Below are 24,218 nucleotides of genomic sequence, written 5' to 3' on the forward strand. Positions count from 1 at the left end.
CAAACTCAATTATTAAATCAAACACTAGAGACCACTAGATGAGGTTTGGTCTGGATTGCAGTGCTTGCTACACCTACCATCCCGTTCCACTCCACCTCCCCCGAGAAACACCAGTTATAACTCTTTTATATTTGCTTTTATCTAAACACTATGCTTTGCAATATACTACAAGCTCCGTAGGTCACCTGCAAAATATACATCCCAATCTGTTTTTTCCCCCCCAAATATATCGCTAGCCTCACGGCCTCTGCTGCTTTGCTTGCATAACACATACTGTATTAATATGTCTGCACCGTGCTGTCCTGGTTTTAGAATTGATGCTTCTGGGACAAGGACTGTGACTTCCCAACTAAAAGGCACTGTTAAACTCCCAGCATTTACTGCTCAGTGCTTGCAGAACTGCGGTTTCCAATTTTAAGCAAAGGCAGGCGATGGGTAAAGCACAGACTCGGGTCAGTGAAGGCCGAGTTCTTAGATCATGGGTATGCAAACTAGTTATCAGAGGGTAAAAAAGTGGAGGGGATTTGTTACATATCAGCTGTGCCACACTAACTAGCTGAGTGCAGGGTCTTGCCATGGATGAAAGCTAAGCCACATCAGATTCGCCCCAAAGAAGAGTGCAGGACAGTGGGAATCCTACCGCCTTTTAATCACACATGAACTAGCTTGCAAGCCCATATCCTCCATGCTGCCAGATGCGTGCTCGTACAGTTCAAAGCACAGCAAGGCAACCCAACAGGATATGGATGAATGTATATTGGGAGCCGTTCCACAAGGGAAGGGGCCACTTGCTCCAAACTGGGCAGCAGCTGTTATGTTCTGACAACGACGGGTGCACAAGGAGGATGCAGGATGTCACAAACCAGCTCCGACTGCAGCAGGGCTTCACCCCAGCGTTCACGTTGGAGCAGTTCGGCTACATTCAGTATCGCTCCCAGCTTGTGCATATCTAACCGTTAGGCTGTGCTCTGATCAGCAGCTCCCCTTTTGATACAACCCCAGATGAAGTTCTGTCCATTCAACTGTTAAAAAAAATAAAAATCACGCGACTTCCTAAAGGACCTCCGTCTTCAGCTCATCCCCTCCTCTTCTCACGCTTCGCTCTCTCCTGAAACACCAGCTAGAGCACTTAGCTCTGAACTTTTGCTATAGCTGACTTAACTTGGGGGTAGCTGTTACCTGGGTCTGGAGAATGGTTTTGCTGAACAGGGCTGGGCAAAGAGGTACGAGGTGGGGTCATCCCGCGACTGGAATATGTCGAAGTTTGGGATACGTCTTGCTGGCTTTCCCATCGGCTCTAGAAGAAAAACGAGTTTTGAAAACGTAAGTATTGCATACAGGAGGAGTCCACTGCTATTTTTAATCTCATGCAAGCATATCGCAGCCCTTTGCTGTACGCAGAACGTGCAAACCTAAGGACAGGACCCCTGCCCCAAAGCATTTTCAGTTGAAAGGCCCAATCCTGCGAGATGCAGAGCTCCCTCAGCTCCCACTGGCATAGCTGGCTCCTTACAACCACTGAGGACTCACTGTGGGAATCGGTGAATGAAATTCTGCAGCCTGTGTTACATGTGGGTCTGACCAGACCTTTGTAATGAACCCTCCTCTTGGCCTGAAAATCTGCAAAGACTTTGTGACTTTCAAAAAGGGCAGTCAAGTGAGGTATGGAAAAGAGTAAGAGATGGATGGAGAGCCCTGCAGAAGAGAAATCTGATTTCTGAACTGAAGACTGGAAGCTGGTCTACAGGTTCAAGTAGTGGGAGACGAGGATCGGGTCTACAGGAAAATAACCCGATCGTGCTTGTTGCATTTCCTATAGAGCAGAAGGGAGAACAGGTGCAAGACAAGGAAGTTAGACTGCAATACATACCAGTATCATGGTGGGAGATAATTAGAGGATGGGGTCAGGGTTTTGGCATTGCCAATAGGGGTAAAATGTGGAGTCACAGAGGGCCTGGAGATGACAGGGAGAAAGGTTGGCAAGGTGAGACTGGGCAGCAGACAGAAAGGATATTTTATAGACACTGCGGTTCTTTAGGGATGCTCGGTCTACCTGAATCCTGTTCTACGATCCTGTGTCCTTTGGCCAATGTCTACTGGGCCCACACCCCTTCCTCGCGGCCCTCATGGCAGAGCAGATGCAACGGCCTCTCCGTTCCTTTGCAAACCCCCGACCAACAGATTGTCACGGTGAAAACGAGGGTTCAGGTCCTGGGTCTACATGAACAGCACATCCCAAAGAACCAGAGTCAATGAAAGAAATGAATTAAGTCTGCCTTTCAAATCTTTGTCCACGTGGGTCCCGCTGTAGGGGACAAGCTAACAGGTCTCTCTCAGGAGGATGGTGCTAGGAGTCCTAGCCAAACGGTTGCAGGACTGCCTCAAATGGGCATCAAATCCAGAGGCTGCAATCAGTGAACAGAGCCAAGGTCGCCCTGATCTCCGAGCAGCTGCCCTGAACTTTTCAGACATACGATGTACCTCAAGATTGCCCAGAAAATGGCTGGAACACCACCAGAGTGTGTTTTTATGCACCTGGGCAAAACGTACCTATTCAGTTGACTATTATGTCATTAAGAAAGTCCCTGGGTTGAAAAAGCCTCCCCCCAAAGGTTACACACAACTGGTATGTTTTACAGAAAAGCTTTGGTCTCTGCAGAAAGCTGGAGAGGGCCATCAAAATTTCAAGCATGTGAAGATTTATTTCTCCAAAACATGAATGAGATTGGCTGGAGGGAAGGGGAGGAAGCGTGCAGAAGCACACCTATACCCCAAGCATGGAGAGGAATACCTGCCGATTCAAATGAAAGCATGAGACCGCTCTGGTTAGGAGCTGAAGATGCAAAATGCACAGAAAAATGTCCTGTCATTTATACCCGAATCTTGCTGTCCCTTTAGAAAGTAATAACAGCCCCAAAACACTGTCTTGCTAGAGGGCTGGGATAAGGAACAATGGGCTAATGGCTCAAAGGATCACAAGGGTGCAGCATTTGTCACCAAGAACAGGAAAGTCCCTCACGGTGGAAAAAAATGCATGGATCACACTTTTCCAGAACTTATCCACTGCTGGATGCAAGAATATAATGTGACTTTGAATGGGAAGGTGACAGGTAGCTAAATGAGCCCTAACAGAGATGAAAATCTGGAATGTTTCAAGGATAATAAATAATCCAGGAGAGCAGGAATAGATTTCTCCAAGGGTTGAAGGTCACACGGAGCAGCTCAGGGCAAAAATCATTTCCAAACGGATCTATACATTACTCTCATAGAATCAAAACATCATGTACGCTCTATAGCACCCAACCAGCTAACATCCATGCTGTCAGCTGAAGTGGTGAGGGGTTTGATTGCGGAAATCCGTGAAATATCTAGGAAGAGCAGCGAGTGGCTCAGTTGACCAATGCATTACTTCTGATCATCACCTGTCCCAGGTCTACGCTGGTGCTATCCGAGCTATTAGCAAGGCTTTGTCCCATCTCACTCTTCCAAGGACACGCTGGGGATTAAGCCATCCTTGCAATCTCCTCTGGTCTTACGTTTTGTAAACTCTTTGGGGCAGGCACCCTGTTTTCATCCTGTGTTTATATGGCAGGGTGCTGGTCCATGAGTGAGGCTCTTAAGCACTAGGATAATAAAAAGTAATAGTACAAAGAGAGACCCTGGAACCTAGAGGGGGTTAAAAAAATACTTGAACCACTTTGAGAGGAACTTGCTATGGGCTATTTGGTATTTTAGAAGCAACTATGATAAAGGCCAGGGGCAGCTGCAAACACTTGACACTTATGTAGACCAATATCCAAAGAACATCATCACCATTATCATCATCAATCCCTCACAGTCAAGGAAGATTGCCTTCCATGACTGTCTTTTCTGTGTCTTTTTGAAGATGGCTAATAAGGCCTATCTGGGATCAAGAGATAACGGTGGCATGTGTCACAACCCAGTGATTTTGGTGCCTCGGCACGATGGGATTTTCTTGTCACATGAAAGCCTCTTGCACAGCGAGGGTTTTTGCTGCATAAAGAACCCGCGTGCAGGAGAGAGTTCCCGCCAATTTGCAGCTGTCTTTGCAGGATGCATTTTTTCTTTGCAGCACAGAAATGCACGGTGCAAAGAGTTCCCGCTATTCGAATGCAAATTTGTGTCCCGCTATTGGCTAGTGCTAAATTATTCACACGTGGCGGCCGGTAATTGGCTTGCTAGCCGTTTAAAAATTAGCGCGCCTTCCGCCCAAGTCGAAGAGCTTTGAGCACGCTGCAGAGTGCCTCGAAAGAGATCTGACTTGCGGCTAGCTGGTCGATAGACTGATCACCTGTCGATCCTTCTTCCCATCGCCAAGCGCAATCCCAGACGTACCCTTTTCCTGCCGGCTTAAGTTACGGACGGATTTGCTAGCTTTGGCCTCGCCAGCTGGAGCAACTCACATTGTTGTTCAGACGACTGGACTGTTTCTGTCGCAACCACCCGCGACATAAGTAAAGTTTTTACAACCATTAAACCTCGTCTGCCTCTCCATTCACCAGCCCGCCCTGACGGACGAGCAATTTCTAAATCACCTCGGGTCGGCTCAGCCCGGCCGAGACAGCATGCTGTTTCTGCTGATCCCATTTTTCCGTCTCCTGTTGTCTGAGATCCTTGCAGCGGACTCTTCCTCCATTTGGGGCAGTCCTGGGCGATAGTTTCCACGAGTTGATGTCCACATTGCATTTTTTCAAGTTGGCCTTGAGGACATCCTTGAAGCGCTTTCTCTGCCCTCCTCTTGAGTATGCACCTTGATTGAGCTGGGAGAATAAAACTTGGATCAGGAATCTGGAGTCAGACATCCAGATGATGTGGCCAGCCCAGCAAAGTTGATGTCAGATGATTGTTGGCTCGATGCTCGTGGTGTTTCTTTGCAAGAGGAGGCTAATGCCGGTGCATCCATCTTCCCACTGGATTCATAGGATCTTCCACAGGCAGCACTGATGGTACTTCTCCAGCAGCTTGAAATGTCTCCTGTACACTGTCCACATCTCAGCTCTGTACAGTACGGCGGGGATCATGACTACTTGCTAAAGCATCAGCTTGGTTTCGGATCTGATGTCATGGTCTTCAAACACCTGTTTCCTCAGGCGTCCAAAGGCTGCACTTGCACGTTTGAGGCGATGTTGGATTTCTTCATTGGTGTCAGCCTTCTGCGAGAGATGGCTTCCAAGGTATGGGAACTATTCAATGTCCTCCAGAGTCTCGCTGTGAATCTGAATTACTGGAGCTGAGGACTGGCATTGGGTACATCTACACACCACCATTAAAGTGATGTGGCAAACTCCTGTGCAGTTCACGCTGGAGTCAGCTGCTCCTGGTTGCAGTGTCTGTACATACAGATGCTGTGCCTGGGGGGGACCCAGTTTGAGCTGGGGTGGAGCAGCCCCGGGCTGGCAGCAGGCTTGGGGGTATCTGCCTTGGGCTCCAGGTTTCAGTGCTGGGTGGCAAAAAGGCTGGCTGGGGCACAAGAGTGCCCGAAGAGCGGAGCTGTATAGCTAGGCAGCAGGCAGGGATCTGGCCCCCTGCTGCCCGTGCTGACTGGGTGCAGTTTCCTCCCGGGTCAGTGTTTACACATGCATTCAGGCACAGTTATTTTTGCACCATAAGACAGCACTATCCCCGATGGTACTGTCTTATGGTGGTGAAAATGAGTTTGCTGAGGTCCAATAGTACTGCACGTGTAGACTGTGACACTTTACACCACAGCAAATTAGGCTACTGCACATGTGTACGTGCACCCATGATTAACAGCTTGTTGATGGAGGACCTTAGTCTTTTGAATGTTAAGCGTCAGTCCCATTTTCTTGCATGCCTTGGTAAAGACATCAACAGCTGCTCGAAGGTCTGCCACACACTACAGCATCATCAGCGTACAGGAGCTCGATGACTGAGGTCGGGGTAGGTCTTGGTTTTGGCTTGGAGTTGGCTCAGATTAAACAGCAGGGTTTTAAAAAGTTGAGGATGTAGGGAAAAGAAGTTGGAAGAAAAGACAATCTTCATTTTAGACAGTAGGTCACAGACATCGGGTTAAATGTGACCCACCGAGTTTAAGACGGCTGCAAGCCATCTCAAAGGAGGTGCTGGTGGGACAGGCATTACTGCGGTAATGGCCAGATGGTGAAGAGGGTATATACAACCGAAAAGCTCAGTACAGAAGGGATAACTGAATGCTGGGCAGATCAAATACCACCCTAAAAGAGCAGCGGGGCGCATGGTCATAGCGGTAATGATCACTTGTCAAAGGCGGGAGACTTATGCTATGAGAGTAAGCCAACATTTAGAGACAAACTCCCACGGCCAGTAAAACTGCAAGATATATGCTCTATATTAACTGGATGCAGTTCCCAAGTTTCGCATATGCTTATTATATATGGCTCTTACTTGATTGCTTTGTACGCTCTCTGACCAAAACGCTTAAATCTGTAAGTAGTGCCAGTTGGTTAGACTCAGTGCTGTGCAACTTTAGTCTCCATCAATGAGGGTGGCAGGAGAAGGGAAGAGAGCTGATAAATCATGCGTCTGAAGGAGCTGTCACTCCAAGTATACAGTACATGGTCACCGCCAAAATGACTGAACACCAAGGTCAACCGATTTAATTTAACAAATCAAAAATAACCACTACACGGACATGTTCTTTGCTGCATTTTGATACAAGGTTGTTTCTAAGATGTCTTTCTGTCTTCTGCAATACTTTCCCCTTTTAGTCGCTCTCGCCCTTCTCCGCTGGTAGACGACAGAATAGCACTCTGTCCCCCAAGAAGAACAAAGAAGCTTATTTATCATCGGTAAATATGGCAAATCACTTCCTAATACGTTCTCTAAGCTTCACCAGGCTCACCTATTTCTCCGCAGTTGGAAAGCCATTAAAACACTGCCGCCAGGCCATAAGAATGGATAGTCTTAATCTTATTTATCCAAGTCTTTCATCGTCAGCAGTTGAGGATGATCTCTCCCATCAGTCAAGACAAGTCCATTGATGGCTAAGAAGGCCAAACTTAGAGCCACAGGCTCTCTAGCAAAATGCCGCAGGTAGTGGGTTGGTTAAAGGGAGGCTTGGACCACAAATTTCTCGGTCTTGTTTCCTTTCTTTCCATTTCTGTCATTTTTCTGCCTCCAGGGCATGCGTTTTCCTCAAAGTAAGATATGCCTTCTCTTACAAGGTGTTGCCATGTAGCTCTGTCCTGAGCTAGTTTTTCCCCAGTTTGTGGTGTCGATGCCACATTTCTTAATGTTCACCTTGAGGGTGTCCTTGAAGCATTTCCTTTGGTCCCCGTGTGCCCTTGGCTGAATTGGGAGTATAGCAGCTGTTCTGGTAAAGGTGCACCAGGCATGTGTGCAGAGTGCCTTGTCCACCGCAGCCGATGTTGAGTAATCAATACTTCCATACTGGTGGTGTTAGTGTCAGTGTGGACACTGGTATTTGTGCGATGATCCTCCCACTTTATGCCAGGGATCTTCCAGAGGTAGCGCTGGCGCTGGCGTTCCAGGCTTTTCAGATGATCCCTGTAGGTCACCCCAGTTTCACAGCCATAGAGAAGAGCTGGGATTACCACAGCCTTATATAGTACGAGCTTTGTTTGAGTTTTGATGTTGTGATGATTCACGAAGGCAGAGCTGGCACACTGGATCCTACACTGGATCTCCTCGTCGATGCTGGCCTTCTTGGAGAGACGGCTGCCGAGGTATGCAAAGCGTTCGACGCTCTTTCATAAAGGAGTTATGCATAGGTGATCATGGGACTTAACTACAGTCTCGGTGCCAATCCTAACCTTGTCTGCTCTATCAAATCGGAGGCTGAATTTATTTGCACTGAATGACTTTGAAACTATTTTGTAAAATATTGCTGGCCCCAACTGGGATACGCAGCTCAAATGGCCCTGCCCTGTCCTCTCATCTGACTTAGTAGCTAGGAGTGTTAAGTGCAGTCTCCCACAGATGCCAGAGACGCACAGACGTTCACCGTAACGAGGATATCATCATCAGGAGATTTTAGGAGCAAATTCTGAAGAATTTCAATTGACATGTGATTAACGCAGACAGAGATGGGACCAAATGAAGCATTGTTACCCCCATGTAACGTGAGCTAAACAGGTTTTCCTTTCCCCATTAGCTGCTCCCACACAAACGGCAGGGACTCCACAGTGCCTTGGAGTTTGTAAGGAAATGGTCTTCCTCCTTTCTCCTCTAACAGGGTGGCTTTGAGCCTACAATACATCATTGTAAAACAAAGCCGTCGCTGAAAAACAAAACCCAGGTGTGATTCATCATCGCACAGGTTCAATGCTGGGTTACCCTTCAGGCACTCCCCCATTACAAAGCTCTCATGTCTCTTATATTGGCACACACAGCTAACCTTGAATGCATTTCAAAAATATGCCATTAGCACATAACTCCCTGACTGCACAACCCCTGCGCCCAAAGAAAGAACTTTCTTAACCACTTATTTTGGAGAGATGTCACCTACAGGCATATAGGAAAACGAAGAGCCAACTACCGATATAAGACTATTCTGGCTCCGGATCCTGCAACACAACCTACGTTTTGAGGACCCCGTGGTGCTATCACATCTCTCATGTATCCTCAGTCGCAAGCCTCTCTTTGCTCTTATTTCTATAGCCTCGCAGTTGTGAATGGTGCTTTGCATGTACAGAAATATAAGCAGAGTACTTGAGATGACGTGATGACACCAAGATTAATGCCATCCAATCAAAGAAGAGGGGAAGAAAGTGATGGAAGAAAAAACTAGGAGAGAAATTTCTTGTCCAAGTCGGTACGCAACAGTGACTCGCACCTTATGCCTAAAAGCGAACTCGGATGGATGAGTAACGCATGCCATCCCAGGGTGCAATCCATACGCTGTGCTTGATATCTGCTGCATTATAATAAACGACTTGCTTAAGGTGAGCTAATTAGACCCCTTTTCGAAGTGCATCCAGGCTCGTGGTATAATAATCTGTCATCTGCTACAACGGGCTGCTTCTCTTCTTGCCCAAACACTTGTTTAAATGTCTTCAAGTGACAAAGATCTTTGACCCTAATGAAGCGATTTTGGTTAAAGCTCACTGAGTGCAGCCAATCATTTACACTGATGCAGGAAGAACTGATATGGAGAGCCGGCGCTGGTGCAGGTGGGCTTGTACAGTACGTCTAACAACGTTCAAGTGAGCTTCATTTAAAAGAGGTTTCGTTGGCTTTTAGGAATAACTTAAGAAACGAGCTTCCACAGATGAATGGCACAAGGGGGCTCTCAACGGGATCCCCGTTCCAAATCAACTAGTGACATGTTAGTAGTGAGCAAAAGATTGCTTGGCAAGACAAATTCACATTCCTAGTTACATCTGTGTAGTTGTAATGGTAATATGCCTCATCTTACACTGGGATGGTATATCTCTGGGGGGGAGAGGGGTGGGCAGCACTATCAAGGTAGCTATAACCTGCAGTAGAGACAGGTTATACAATAAATTCAGTTAACTAAGCCTCAGCAAAACCAAAGGGCGCCTATACACATGCAAAGCTGCTCCAACATGCTCGTTCAACAAGCTTTAGATAAAGAGCCCCTACCACCATTTTCAATGCAGGGACGCCGATACACCTGACGCTCCAGGTGCTTTAATTCAAGTGGCTCTCAGAGTTAAAGGCCTCCCCACCACCAACACTCGTGGAGCATGTGTATAAATGCCCAAAGGGACTAAAGGATAGCTCCTCTGAGGAAATGTGAAGAGGTGACACAAAAGGCAATTATCTTCCGCTCATCCCTCTTCATATTTAAACAAACTCTTTCCCAGAGGTCACCAGCTGCTAACAATGAGATATTATTCCAGGGCCGCCTTAAAGATCCACAGCAGCATCTGCTCTAACACCAAGCTGCCTTTCTTGTTTCTTGCCCATCTAGTTTGGACAGGAAGAGGCGTCCCACGCGACCACGCCACGTATCACGCATCCAGAGAATTATAAGCTGGACAGTGGAGCGCTGTAACGACAGCTTCAACTAGAAGATGCAGGCAATGGGCTGAACCTCGCTGTTGCACCCATTTCACACTGCAACGTGAAGCAGAATGGTTTTACTTGCTTACATGCGCGCAGGAGGAAAATGAGGCAACGATGGCGGTGTTCTCAAAGCAGAAAACCATCAAAGTAAAGCAGCTTCAAACAAGCGCATTATAGTAATTTTATAGTGAGATAAAATTCTTATCTCACTCATTAGGTGGACCTAATGTATTACCTCTGGTGGGACCTTTGGACACTGAAGCATGCAATGAGGGATACCAGGAAAAGGGAGTGAGGGGCAAAGGGGGGGAAGGAAAAAACAGGAAACAAAGCATGAGAATTCAGACAGTGCTTTTTTTAATAAAATACACTGTTTTTAGAGCATGCCTGGGGTGTTTCTATGGACGTTATAAGCATACTTGATCACCTGCAGGTATTTTAGCATATCCTCTGTGGAGCCTATATATCTACCAGATTTAGATGCAGATTCAGACATGACTTTTTTTTTTTTTGGTTCCACGTAACTACATTATACATTTAAATGCTTTCTCCCCCTATAATTCCCTTATATGCGTGTTAATACAAAAACATGTATAACAGTATGCTACTCACCCACGCATATACATATATACATGCACAACTATGCACTTACAAAACAAGTCTGCTTATTGATCATGGGAAAAATCTAGTCTATCTAGGCCTTGCAAAAAAATAAAATAAAAGGTTAATTTGTTTCTTTGCTCATTTAATAAAGTGTTTCTGAATTGTGTTTTGATTTTTTTTTCCTGACAGGTGACAGGATGGATTTTGGGGTCTCCCATCACACAAGGGAAGTATTGTTCTTCTCTAAGCTGGTCCCTGAACATGAGGTGTACATTGTGATCACCTTTCTTTCCATAAAAGCAATGCTCTAGCCCAGTGGTTCTCAATCCGTGGCCCCCTGGCTGCATGTGGCCAAATCAGCACATTGCTGCAGCCCATATGACAACAGAGACACAACATTTTTTAAATGGATATACAAGTAAGTCGTGCAGGTGTAGCCCGAGAGCTGCAAGTGTGGCCCAGGTCAAATCCTTACCTTGTGACTGCTAAGGTTATACGGAGGAGCTAAATCTTGACGGCTTCCAGAGAGCTGAAATGGTTAAAGTAAAGGCCATTATTTCTGAACAGAACATTTAAAAGTACTTCCAAGTAACTGTACCGCTTGACCAAAGATAGGAGGGGTGCTAGGGAAGGAGGAGGGAGATGCTAGTCCCAGTATACCGCGCATTGCTGAAATCCTGGGCAAGTCAAAATCTTGGCCTCCTCATGGGCTACACAGAAAAGCTCATCTCTGCAACACGGGCTGGTCAAAGGCTGAATTCATGGGTATAACAATGTGCAATGCGCTTTGAGGCCATGGCAAGGTGCATTTGAAGCACTCTGAATTTCACTCCGTAGGAGTGCGTTAGTGCCATGTAGATGCACGGCCCTCACCCACAGCTTCAAATACAGCAACATGCAGGGGCACAACGGGGGGTTGCTCAGTCCTCCAGCATCCCACAGTGCTTCATTCTCAGCCCTGCCACACCCAATGTTGGTGGCATCGGAGCGCTGTGGGATGCTGGAAGACGGAGCCACCCACTGTCGCACTCGGTGGAGCGTGCAGGTATTCCAGGAAGTGCTTCCAAAGGAATTGCTTCAAAGATGTTCTTCATATCTTGAAAATCATTTTTGAAGCACTTTTACCATTTTGAAAATGGACATCTGTACAGTCACTGGCTGGAGCGCCTCAAACAGTGTATCTGTCCCCGGGGCTGAGATCACTGAATGGGAAGAACACTATGCAGAAAATATTTATTACCTCAATATTTAGGTGAAAAACAGTTGGCATTTCAAAGGCACAATAGAGATGCAAAAAGCACTTCTGAACACCCTATATTTCGACCTGCCCTGGTCAGGTCTGGGTGCCTATAATATGCTGGTTTAAGTCACAAGGCTACGGAGATTTCTGAAGTTTGCTTCTGATTGATTAGCAATTTCCGACTGGCTTTGCTTCTCCACCAGCAGCAAATCAAAAGACTGGATTCGTGTCTATTCTTTGACTCCTAGTGCCCTGAAAATTGTATGGTCACTGAATGGCAAGGGGCACACTCACCCGATTGACGTTGGGAGAGCTCAGGCTCCTCCTGTACAGTTTTCCTTTGCCCATTAGCTGCTCCTTCACTGCAACCTCCTGCAACCACACACAACATCAGGACACAGAGACTTCTGCAGCCTTCCAACCAGGACGATCAAAGCGTATTTATGCATATACACGAGAACGCTCCTCTACAACACTAATGCACCTGAGAGAGAAGGAGCCTTCATAATTTAATCCAGAAGCTTTAGAGTACACTGATGATAATAAGCCTACAGGGAGTGGATAAGTTTAGTTCTCTCCCACTGAACAAACAACTACTACAGCTAGGATTGTATCACCCTCTTCAGAAGGTCACCAAATGACTAATTCTGCATCTATGGGAAGGACGGTACCTCTAACAGAAGTGAACAGCAAGACTCCTCTTCCTAGCCGAGTTACTATTTTAATCCTTTAAACTAATTATATTTGACAGGGAACCTGCTTTCAATACTTAGAGGTACAGCACACTTTCCTGTTAATTTATAGTGGGCAAGCATACACTCGGGTTTGTTTTGCATAACTTTCTCTCTCGTGCTTGCATAATTTATACCCAGAAGTACAATTTTCCATAAACGTTTCTCTCTCCCGTGATTTTCCTGGTAAACAGATCAGGTTACAGTACTTAAGATTAACCTAATCAATGCCTTATTTATTGACAGAGCAGGCTTGGTTACTCCAAGGCAGAGACTGTGCGAGAGGACAAGAAGTTTGCTAATGACCTCAGGACAAGGAGCTTTCTGAAGCTTCAGGTTTCACGCCAAAGCCAAGTTTTTCGGAGCACAATTCAAGGCAGGGCAGTGTCTCAGCACATGCACAAACACACCCTGAGCAGACAGTGCCAGAAAGACAGAGCCTTTAGTCCCGTCCAACCCTCCCCCCTGCTGTGCTGCATACAATTTAGAAAGTTCAGAGAAAGCGCTACCCCTCTATTCACTTGCTTCCCTGGACCTTTGCCACAGGCACACTCTGGAAAGCAGAAGCATATATTAAAGTGGCCCTTTTGGGGGCTCGCTCAGACCATTGTATGCACTCATAAAAACATTTCCATCACAACACAGTGTCTCCAATCAGGGTATTTACTCCTGTCCGCTGTGGCTTTAAAAGCAGACCTGGCGCAGGCGATCCAGGGTGAGAATGTTCTCCACGGCCAGCACGCTCCGCAGGTATTTCTCAATATAGGCTACCGAGTCAGCGGATGCTGCATCTTCAACATTGGCGGCCATTCTGGCTAGCGCTTCCCGCTCTTCGGCGCCCTGAGCATCCTGGGAGGAAGAAGGAGACAGTGGCCTGGGTAAAGCAAATGACTCCAAACCGCAAAGCCAGAACACGCATACACCTCTTGCCTGCACAGAGCAGACAACGATGGTACTGATCAAACATTTAATTCCTATCTTAGAGGCAGGAATGCCCAAATAAAAAAAAATTAGGAGCTCATGAAGCTGTATGGGTGCTGCTATCATGTGAAAAAAAAAAAACATTTAAAGAACTTTATAACGTTCCCAACAAAAGCAGAGAATGTGTTCAGAGGCATCCCACCTCCATGGCAAACAGATCGAGTCTAAAAAGGAATAGGAAGGTGGGGGGGGGGGTGCGTGCACACACACACGCATGTGCTTTCGGCTGCTTGCAGACCTGGAAAACACACAAAAACAGTGCTTTACTGGAAGAGGAAGCATGTTGATTTGACCCAGCTCTGCAGCGTCTGTATAGGTCAGGCACTTCAGCATGGCTTTTTGGAGCTTTTATCTAAAGCCAATTCAAAAAGTGCCAAAAAAGCCCTGCTGAAGCACCCGATCTATACAGACACTGGGTGAGCTTAAAGTAAAGTGCCAATACGCTTTCTCCGCCCAATACCCGCTCATGAGGGGCCTGAGGCATTTGCACTGTGCCATGAGGGATGAACCCTGAAGATCGGGACAGAACAGGCTGAAGGGAAGCATTTGCTGAAAGTGTTTCTGTGTTTATATAAAAGAGGGAACCAGACTTGGCCTGGTATGGCAGTCTGCCAACCTCGAAGTTGCCTGGGACTCAGGCCGAGGAGCCTGTTCCCCGGTGGAAAAACAAAATCTCATAATGATTACCTCCCACCGTGTCCGTGAGCCGTCACGGCAGGTGGTGCATGACGTTGTCACACGGTTCTAGGCCGTCTAGAGCCAACACAGTCCGCTGCTTTGCAGCTGCGTTGCATAGGGCATAGGGCATGCTCAGCCACTTAACTGAACAGCTCTAAATAACCTAAAAGAGGTACCCTTCGGGGTTCGGTAAATAGCCAAATGCCCTGTCATCTAATTAGTGACGCACGTGAATGGATGAACGAGATTCCCACTGTCCCTACCTACTAGACATGAGAGGTGTAGAATAAGTGGGAGGCCCCCTGATTTTCTCTTTTTTCTTTCCACATCTGCAAGCAGCCTTCAAGACTCTGGTAGCAGTGGCAGATGAAAGAACAAGGAGCAATGGGCTCAAGTTGCAGCAAGGGAAGCTGAGGTTGGATATTAGGAAGAATTTTCTTACCAGGAGGGTAGTAAAACGCTGGAACAGATTACCCAGAGAGGTGGTGCAAGCTCCATCCTTGGAGATTTTTACGACCCAGCTAGACAAAGCCTTGGCTGGGATGATGTAGTTGGGGCTGGTTCTGCTTTGAGCAGGGGGTTGGACTAGATGTGACCTCCTGAGGTCCCTTCCCACCCTCATTTTCAATGACTCTATGATCTGTTATGTTAGCAAAAAGGAGATACCGCAGGCGCTGAAGGAAAGCGTGAACATATTCAGCGATCCATACGTTAGAGCACAGCATAACTTAGCAAAGTGATGCTGTTAGCCTTCAACTTTGGATGATTTCAAAACAATGACTTCAAAGCAGAGACGGGGAATTTGTCTGCTGCGGGATGTCTCTTAAGATGTTCCTCTCCCTCCGGGGTGCTGTGTGAAAGGCCCACAGAAACAGCAAGGGAAACCAACTAAACACCAGGTGCCAATGCAGATTGCATATGCAGAATATGATACAAAAATAATTTGCCTAAATGTTGTAGGTATAACCAAGGGTCACACAAATGCGAGTGTCCCCTTGCCACTTGCAGGCACGTTGAATCCTTAGCAATTCACCTCTGGAATATTTGAGACGATCTCAAAGATCACGCCGCAGCCGGGAATGGTACTTCGGGGAGACATTCTTCTCAGGAAGCTCTGTGCAAAACCCTGCGGATACGAAGGGAAAGAAAAAAGAATTAAAGGTAAAATGTTTTTACAAATCCCCACCACCGTCAAGAAAAGTAAGATCAATTTGCCAGACCAAAAAAAAGGAAAAAAGAAAAAAAGAAAACCAACAGAACAGACAAAAAGCAGGCAGCGAAGGACACGAGCTCCACGAAAGGCAAAAATCCGTTACTTCTGTCTGCCTTACAGATGTAGAAAATGGATTAACTTTCTCCACGGCAAGGTGACCTCTTAACTACCGTACAAGGGATTGGCTGGTTCTAGGGGCTTTTTTTTGTTGGTTTTTTTTTTGTTGCAGAGCCCTAGGTGACTTGTCTTGAATATTGACAAGCACAGACATTAAATTCTTGACCAAAGAGATCGTTATGAAGAATGATTTAAGAGGGCCTGGTCATTGTTTATGCTGACTTGGCGCCTTGCAGGGTTAAGAACCGGACTGTTGAATTAATGCAGAGATGAGTCATTCAAAGATGCTGCTGAGTATGAATACCCTGAAAAGGTTATTGATGGAGATTAAAGAAAAAAAGAAAGAAAAAGCAACAACTTAGTGAGAAGGCTGAATATTTTGTGTTGGAGAATGGTTAAAAAACATCATTGACTCAGCCCACTGTACAAAACAGCATTGATGAAGGACTCAATACAATCGTTATGAAAAAACGAGCCTGCCAAAAGTCTCTTGAGAACGAATCCCCCCCATTCATTGCAGTGGGAATTCTGCTCCCTGTTTCCTTTCGAGGAAAGGATTTTTTCCCCTAGTCGGAGACATTCAGAGCTGTTCCTCCAAACCCTGCGAGCTGTTCAGACTTGCCCGTAGGGTTCCTGGGCTCGACTCTGCCCTGCCAGCCCCCGCGCCAGACTCTTTGTCTGCACAACCGCAAACAGAGAAGCAATTCAGTGCTACTGTCACACTCATTGTAGTGACCAGCATGCACAACTGTTGGCAGCTCTGGGTAGATTCTCTCTCCTCCCACCATTTCCATCAAGAATAGGTGGTTTGGCAGAAATTATTCTTCCAGTGAGATCATCCTGCCTCCCATTTGTGCTCCCTTGCCCTCAGTCTCTATTGCAGCCAAACAGAAAACACGTCAAGCTCTGAAGATACCTGCGTTGGACCTGATCGGGAGTTTGCTGCTATTACCCTTGCATTGTTTCCAACTGGGGGAGAAGTCAGGGTCCAGAACGAGGCGTGCTGCATCTGAACAACACGAGAACATATTCCAGGTTTCACTAAGAAGGCACAGCCGACCTGCACTAAACAGCTGGAAAATGTGAGCTCCCCAACTTGGGGTGATAGAAAAAGAAGGCAGGAAGGGACCTTAGGAGGTCACCTAGTCCAGCCCCCTGCTCAAGACAGGAGCACCCTTGACTAAACCATCCTAGGCCAGGTGTCTGCCTAACCTGATCTTGAAAACTTCCAGGGATGGAGACTCCATAATTTCTCTAGGTAGCTTGTTTCAATGCTTCACCACCCTCCCAGGCAAAGGTCCTCCTAATCTCCAATTCAAGTCTTCTCTGCTGCAGCTCAGGGCCATTGCTCCCAATCCTGTCCCCTACAGCCACAGAAAAAAGCCTATTTCCATCCTCTCTATAATCATCCTTTAAGTATTTAAAGGCTTTTATCAAATCCCCCTTAGTCTCTCTTCTCCAGACTACATATCTCTAGTTCTTCTAGCTTTTCTTTGTAAGTCATGTCTCGCAGGCGCTTAATCATTTTTTATCACTTTACACTGGACTCTTTCCAAAACTGTGCACATCCTTCATGAAGTGTGGAGCACAAAACTGGACATGGTGCTCCATGCGAGGCCTCACCAGTACTGAATAGAAAGAATCACTTCCTTTGATTTGCAAGAGACACCCCTGTTAATACAACCCAGGCTACAGTTGGGTTTTTTGGTAACAAGATGTCACGTTCAGCTTATGGTCTGTCCTAACCCCCCTGATCCCTGCAGTGCTGCAGCCTCACCAGTCATACCCCCGCTTTATTTCTGATTGCAATAAATCCATGCTAAGTGTAGGACTTTGCACTTGTCCTTGTTGAATTTCATCCAGTTGACTGTGGACTGTTTCTCCAGTCTATCCAGGTCATTCTGGATCTGAGCCCTGCCTGCTGGAGTGTCTACAACTGCACCAAGCTTACTATCATCCGTTTGCTAAGTGTGCACTCAGTCCTATTATCCAAAGCATTACTGAGGATGTTAAATAACACTGGACGCAGAACAGACCCCTGGGTCCCTGGGGGACCCCACTTGATACCTCCTCCCACTCAGATATTAAGCCACTAATGACTACTCATTAAGCATGCTGGTCCAACCAGTGCCATTAAAGTACTTTCATCTACTCTGTGTTTCTTTAGTTTACCAGGGAGAAGGTTGCGGGAGACTGTGTCAAAGCTTTGCTAAAGTCAAGGTATATCGCTTCCACCGCTCTCCACCCATCCCACAGCCCGTCACCATCATGGCAGGAAAACAGGTTGGTCAGGCATGACTTTCTCTTGGTGAATCCATGCTGGCTGTTTCTGATCACCTTGTGCTTCACACTCGATCCCTAGAGAACCTGCTCCATGATCTTTCCTAGCATTGAGGTCAGACTGAGTGGTCTCCAATTCCCCGGGTCTTGCTTTTTCCCTTCCTTAAAACTGGGCATGATATTTCCCCATTTTCAATCATTCGGGACCTCATCCAACCTTCAAGAGTTTTCAACGAAGATAGCCAATGACTCTGATATTACCTCGGCCAATTCTTGCTATACCTTTCGGTGCATCTCATCAGGCCCTGCTGGCTTGAAAGCATCTAGTAAGTAACCGCTAACCCATTCTTCCACTAGACTTGGCGGTCTCCTTCCCCATCTTTGCTACCAACTGTGCACATCATCTGGTAGCTGACCCTAATTGTGAAGACTGAAGTTATATAAAAAAAAAAAGGCACTAAATACTTCAGCCTTCTCTGTGTCATCTGTAACTAGACTGCTTTCCCTTTTTATATGAGACCTATGGTTTCTCTGGTCTTCCTCTTACTTGTGACATACTTGTAGAATCCCTTTTGATCACTTTATATCCCTTGCCAGCTGCATCTCAAACTGTGCCTTGGCCTTCCTAATTTCTGCACACCCGTGCAATACTTCTTATACTTTTCCTTAGTACCGTGACCAAATTTCCACTTTTTATAGGCTTCCTTTTTTAGTTTCAATTCATTGAAGAGACTCCTGTCTGGTCTCCCATTGCAATTCTTCTGTTGCATCGCGATACCTTGCTCCCGCACCTTTAATATGGCCTCCGTAAAATACAGCAAGCTCCCCTAGCTTCCCCCCACCCCGAGGATCCTCTCTACCAGTATCCAGAGTTTAAATCTGCTTTTTTGAAGTTTAGTATCCGCTGCTCCCCTTCCTTCCTCCACACAGGATATTACAACCATGAAGCTATAACTCATCCCAGTGTTAAATGACTGGTGATAAAGAACGTGTCTTTCGGGCAAGTACACTAAGGAGCTGGAACGGATGATAGTCATCTTGACCAGAGAGAACAATCCATTTAACCAGATCCATTTGCCTTGGAATTAGAGGCAGACGCCTGGTCACGCTCACACCACTGGCATAATTCATTTCTTTACCCTGTTTCTTTTTGACCAAGATCCATTCTTTGTTGCCCAGCGGCCCAGCTTCACCAGGAGGATGGAAGGTGGAAGCCTGGTAATTAGGGCATTTTCCTAGGAAGTCAGAGATGAAACCCCTCAGGATAAGTCCAGGTTTCCCCTTTCCTGGGGGTGTGCACTATACACACTAGACTGTTGGACAAAAGACTAGTACCACCACTGGAGTGCTTGAACCAAATTCATTTTTATCAGTGTGAATTAGGTCTGTTTGGAGCATAACTGGTGGGTCTGCCGTCTTGATGATCCCCTAGTTCTGCTAGTATAACTAGCACGTGATGATCTTCGGTGTCTTCCAGCACTAAACTGGATGTCAACAGAACAACTACTCAAGCTAAGTGCCTAGGTGACCAAAATGGATCACTTCTAGGCTTGAGCAGAAACCCATGTGAAGGTCCCTTGGGTGCTTGGCACTCCAAAATGGAGGTACTGCCTGAAATTGGGCTCTTAGTGAGTTTTGTGGGTGATGGAGTGGGGCCAGGCTGGATCACTCTACAATGTACAAGCCTAAACGGCATCTGAGTTGTATTCAGGCAACTCTGAGACCAACTGGACCTTATCTAAAGTGGCTAACCATTGGTTGAATGCTAACAATGTTTAAATAAAAACACATTCTCTTTGGTGCTTAATGGTGTCACACACCAGCCATGCAAAAAAATTAAAAAAATCAAATCAAATCATCTCCAAAGCTGCTGAAGTAACCACACAGCCCACTAGCCACTTAAAGCTTCTGTAAGGCTCTTAACTCCCATATAAAAGGAAGAGCAAAATATTGTCTTTGTGTATTTTGACACAATACTAGCAGAACACTGCTGCTTCTAATGCTTTTGTCTGACAAAACAGCAAAATAAAGAGCTGAAGCAGCTTAAGATGCGCAAAACAATATCCAAACCTTCCTGATTCTCCAGATCAAGCCCGTGGCAGGACCTGTGAGGAAAGAGCTGGGAGGATGAAGAAGCAAGGAAGGTTAATACTCCTGTTATCTGGGCACTTGCAAAACTTCTACAAAATGGATCTGGATTACTCTGAGTCAAACAAATTCATCCAGCCCAAAAGATACCCACAGAACGTTCCTCTCTGGGCCACAGACTCATTTGGCCAAGAGTTTAATTAAAGGACTTTTTTCACAAGGCTGCTTATTTTCATTTCCCTTCAAGACAGCGTCGGGCACTAATTTGGGCTGGAGGGCCACTTAATGAGTTTTGGGGGGCTGTTGAGGGCCACAAGGAGAGCCCTGCCCCTTGATGGGTGCCCTGCCCTCTGGTCATCTTTGTTGGACTGGAAGTCCCACCTCTAACCCCTGACCTTTGCCATTGCTAGTCCCTCCCCTTGCCCTGGAAGTACTCCTTTTGGGAGGGAGGGTGCTGCAAACTTGAAACTGGAAAAACCCCCAAATCATATACTAAAAAATAAAACATCTATTATAACTAATTTTAACTTTATTTTAAAATATTTTTGCCCTGAGTTAGGTGAGTTTGCATAGAGTATCTACAGGCAATTGCATAATAGCTCAAATACAGCCCAACTCTTGTGTGCTGTGTCTGGGGAGTAAGGGGGTACACGTGGGGGATGTGGTTGGGGAGTGGGTGTGGAGTGGTGTGGGTTACGTGGTTGGGGTGCAGGATGCAGGAGGGCGTGGGGTTATGATGGGTGGGTGGGGTGGGAGTGTGTGTGCATGCATGCATGCACATATGGGCGGGGGGAAGGGTCCTCAGAGTCCCTGGAGTGTGCGAATCCTAGAACTGCCTGTGGGGGCAGTGAGCAGGGCCAGCCCCACCTGGCCCCACAGCACGCAACTCCCTGTGCTCCCACCCTAGTCCCCCGCTGCAGGTGGTGGCAGCGTGCAGGGCCAGCCTCACTGAGCCCTGAGCGATGAAGCCGGTGGTGGAGGTCATGGGGCTTGGCCAGGGAGGCAGGGAGAGGGGCACAGCCATCCCAGCACCATAGTGCAGAGCTCCCCGCTGTTTCCTATGACCTGCACGTAGCAGTGAGTGAGGCTGAGCTGCTGGCTCCATCGTGTGCGGCTCTTGTGGACTATGTGCGAGCCTCGCGCGATGCAGCCTGGAAGACTCTGCGCTCTTGCTGCCCCAACCTGGGTCCCCACCAGCCCCAGGGCACTGGCATGGGCTCCACACTCCCGCCCGCCACCACCACCTCCCTACTTCCCTCCCACACATCCACCACTGCTGTGCCTGTTCTCCCCACCTAGCGCCATTCCCCCCCTACACACCTGCCCACCGCTCCAGCTCCAGTCCGCCCTAGCCAGGACCTCATAGCATGGCAAGGAAACAGCCTGGCCTGCCGCGGGCAGATGGTCACAGTTTCCACCCCGCCGTCATGTGGCGTAGCATGGATTCAGCCCAGCTTGGATCTCTCAGGGTAGGCTGATTGCAGCACTTTCCTCCTCTCCCTCTGTCTGATCTTATCTGAGTCTCCCCTCAGACAGAGGGAGGGCAGGGAACTGCTGCAGAGTCACCAGACCAGAACCCACAGAAGCTTCCAGCTGGGGGCTGGAGGTGGGGCAGGACTGGATGGGTCTTGCTGTTCAGCTGCCAGGTCCTGCCGCTGATTTCTCCTGGGTCCTGCTGCTGCTGGTGCCTTTTCATCTTTGACAGGCAGCCACACGCAGATAATAATTAACTTTCTAAATTTTTTAGGGGCCCTGCAAGCTGGATAGAAAGGCCTGGTGAGCCAGATCCAGCCCATGGGCTGTATTTTGCCCGCCCCTTCTTTAAGGGATGCTTGCTTAGGACTCAAGATAACACCCTACTAACACACCCCCATCGTAACTGGATACTGGTTATCTATCAAACCTGCCAAAACACAGAGAACTGCAGTATTAAAAAACAATAGTGTAGAGAGTCCAGAGAATGGGTCCTAAGAATAAGACTGAGCATAAGAGACGCTCATGCTTTAATTACCTAACTGCCGTTTAGCACTTAGCAAGCCCACCACCCTTCTAGCCTCAGATCTGTCATTCCTTCAGCCTGGTGTCAAAATTCCCAGCACAATTTAAAAAAGACATACCTGTCGGCCATAGACATTAACGCAGATGCGTTTGCGCAGCACCAGCTGCATTTCTGCAGGATGACTGAGCTGGACAGTCACTCTCACTATAAGGAAAACTCTTTCATCTGTTGCTGTTCCTTTACTGAGCTGAACACAGTTATGGACTGTGGAGTCCCATGAGGCTTCTGCATTCACCTGCAAAGGAAAAGAAAAGCGTCTCTGCTAATAAGCATGATTAGAAGTATAAGTAGCTGTAATTAATTAAGCGTAATTAACAAAAAATACATAATACATTTTTAAACTCAATTTTTCCAAAAATCACATGCGAATTGGTAAGAAACAAAATGCCTGTGCTTAGAAGAGGGCATTTCCAATCGCCTTTCGTCTGGCAGAGATGCATGAATGAAAGATTCAGACTTATTTAAACTCAAGGTCATCTCTTTTTTTTGAAAAAAAGCTCTAAACCTGCAGAAAATATCCTTTGAATTATTGTTTCTCACTACACAGTTTAATCTTGTTCATTATTAAGAGAAACAGGAAAAAGCACGGCAAGATTACAGTGCAAATTTTGCAATATGCTTATCTTAAAACCACTATTTGATATTTGTGAAATATTATTTTGCCTGAAGCAACATTCCTAAAATATAGACATATGGATGCTCATGAAGAAATAAGGAAATCTACCTGCTCTTAAAAAATGCACAAATTTACAGCATTCCTGCATTTGTGCAGGAGGTTGGACCAGATAACTCTTGGGGTCCCTCCCAACCCTATAAGTCTATGAAGACTGGTACTAAATGTCCTCAGATCATTAAAGCCATTGCATGGTAGCAATTTAAGCTGAGTTTTATAGTGTGCATGGAGTAAACTCGTAATATTGAACACACAAGGAATTTCCCAAAGCAAGAAAATCCCCAAATTAAGTTAAAACAGAATTAAGGATCAGAACAATTGTTCAAGGGTAAAAATAGTTACAAGAAGATTGAGATTGTCCCAAAATCTAACATTTGGAAAACCAAGAGATTCAGAATTAAGGTTACACTGATATCCAGAGAAAGTAAGGTCATTGAAAACCAGTGCTCTCACTTGGGGACACCAATGAAATTAATACCTTGGCAACACTGCTGCACATTAGCAGTGCAGGACGCAGTTACATCTGTGTGTGCACTTGAACTGCACATTCGCATGACTTACCGTGCCATAATTTCTTACAAGTGCAGTCTTAACTCAACCTCCTGGATTTGTAAATCTTGGGTTTGCCACAGTAACACCCCTGCATTTTTTTAATAGTTCCATTTCTACAGAAAGTTTTAAAAGCCATCAGTCTTAGAAATGGCATGTGATGACTACCTAATATGTTAATCTATATGTACTCCCAAAACATCTATGTCAGTGGTTTTGAACCTGTGGTCTGTGGACCCCTGGGGGTCTGCAAATCATGTCTAAGGAGTTCGTGAAGATGACTATAATCAATCAAAAGTATGTGAATACCCTCACTTACAATTCAAAGGGGTCTGCACCTCCATTCAAACTTTTTTAGGGGTCCACAAATGAAAAAAGGTTGAAAACCCCACAGAGGTATATGTAAAGATGACTCCTGAGCTAAGCGCTCCAGACTGTGAATTTGCCTACCTCACTATCGTGGTGTTTTACAATTTGCAGTTCAAAGAACTCTTCTTCCTCTTCTCCTACAAGAGTTGCATCCCATCCACCAGCTTCTGGGTCATCGAGGTTATCCTGAGAACTGAAATCATCCGCTGCAAGCAAAGAAAGGCTCGAGGTGTTAGGAAAAACAAAAAGTACCGTAACTCCACTCAATGTGGTGGCTGACGTATCATCATTAATCCCTCGGTAGTGCTTCAACACACCAGTTTGGAACACCTACAATCTGCCGATATAAAACTCCCTCAGAGTTTTACCTCAATGTGGGACATGGCATTTCTTGTTCTATTCTGCAGTAATACTGTACAAAACACCATGCGACTTTTGGAAGCTGTTGGTGTGAAGTGTGCAGCAAGAAGCCCTACATACCTTGGAGCAAGTAGGAGGTGTTTGAAATAATTTTAGACCTGGTTACAGCAAAATTATAAATGTACACGCCACACTGCACAGCTAAGGTATTTCTAGTGGTATCACGACCACACTTAGAAACCAGTCTTATTACAGCAAGGACTCTA

At 46.4% G+C, this 24,218-nt stretch overlaps 1 protein-coding gene across 1 annotated transcript in view; it reads right to left on the reverse strand.

Moving 5' to 3' along the window:
- KIF13B (kinesin family member 13B) overlaps window positions 1-24,218 on the reverse strand; it is a 178,662-nt gene that overhangs the window by 28,004 nt on the left and 126,440 nt on the right. Inside the window, exons 30-36 of the mRNA XM_006268017.4 lie at window positions 23,674-23,798; window positions 22,060-22,236; window positions 15,278-15,370; window positions 13,282-13,434; window positions 12,149-12,226; window positions 11,090-11,143; window positions 1,180-1,297 (exon numbers count right to left, since the gene is read on the reverse strand). Coding sequence (XP_006268079.2) covers window positions 1,180-1,297; window positions 11,090-11,143; window positions 12,149-12,226; window positions 13,282-13,434; window positions 15,278-15,370; window positions 22,060-22,236; window positions 23,674-23,798 — 798 coding nt within the window. The remainder of the gene's footprint in view (window positions 1-1,179; window positions 1,298-11,089; window positions 11,144-12,148; window positions 12,227-13,281; window positions 13,435-15,277; window positions 15,371-22,059; window positions 22,237-23,673; window positions 23,799-24,218) is intronic.

Source organism: Alligator mississippiensis, chromosome 1 (assembly GCF_030867095.1).
Source record: "Alligator mississippiensis isolate rAllMis1 chromosome 1, rAllMis1, whole genome shotgun sequence".
In the NCBI taxonomy this organism is placed as follows: domain Eukaryota; kingdom Metazoa; phylum Chordata; order Crocodylia; family Alligatoridae; genus Alligator; species Alligator mississippiensis.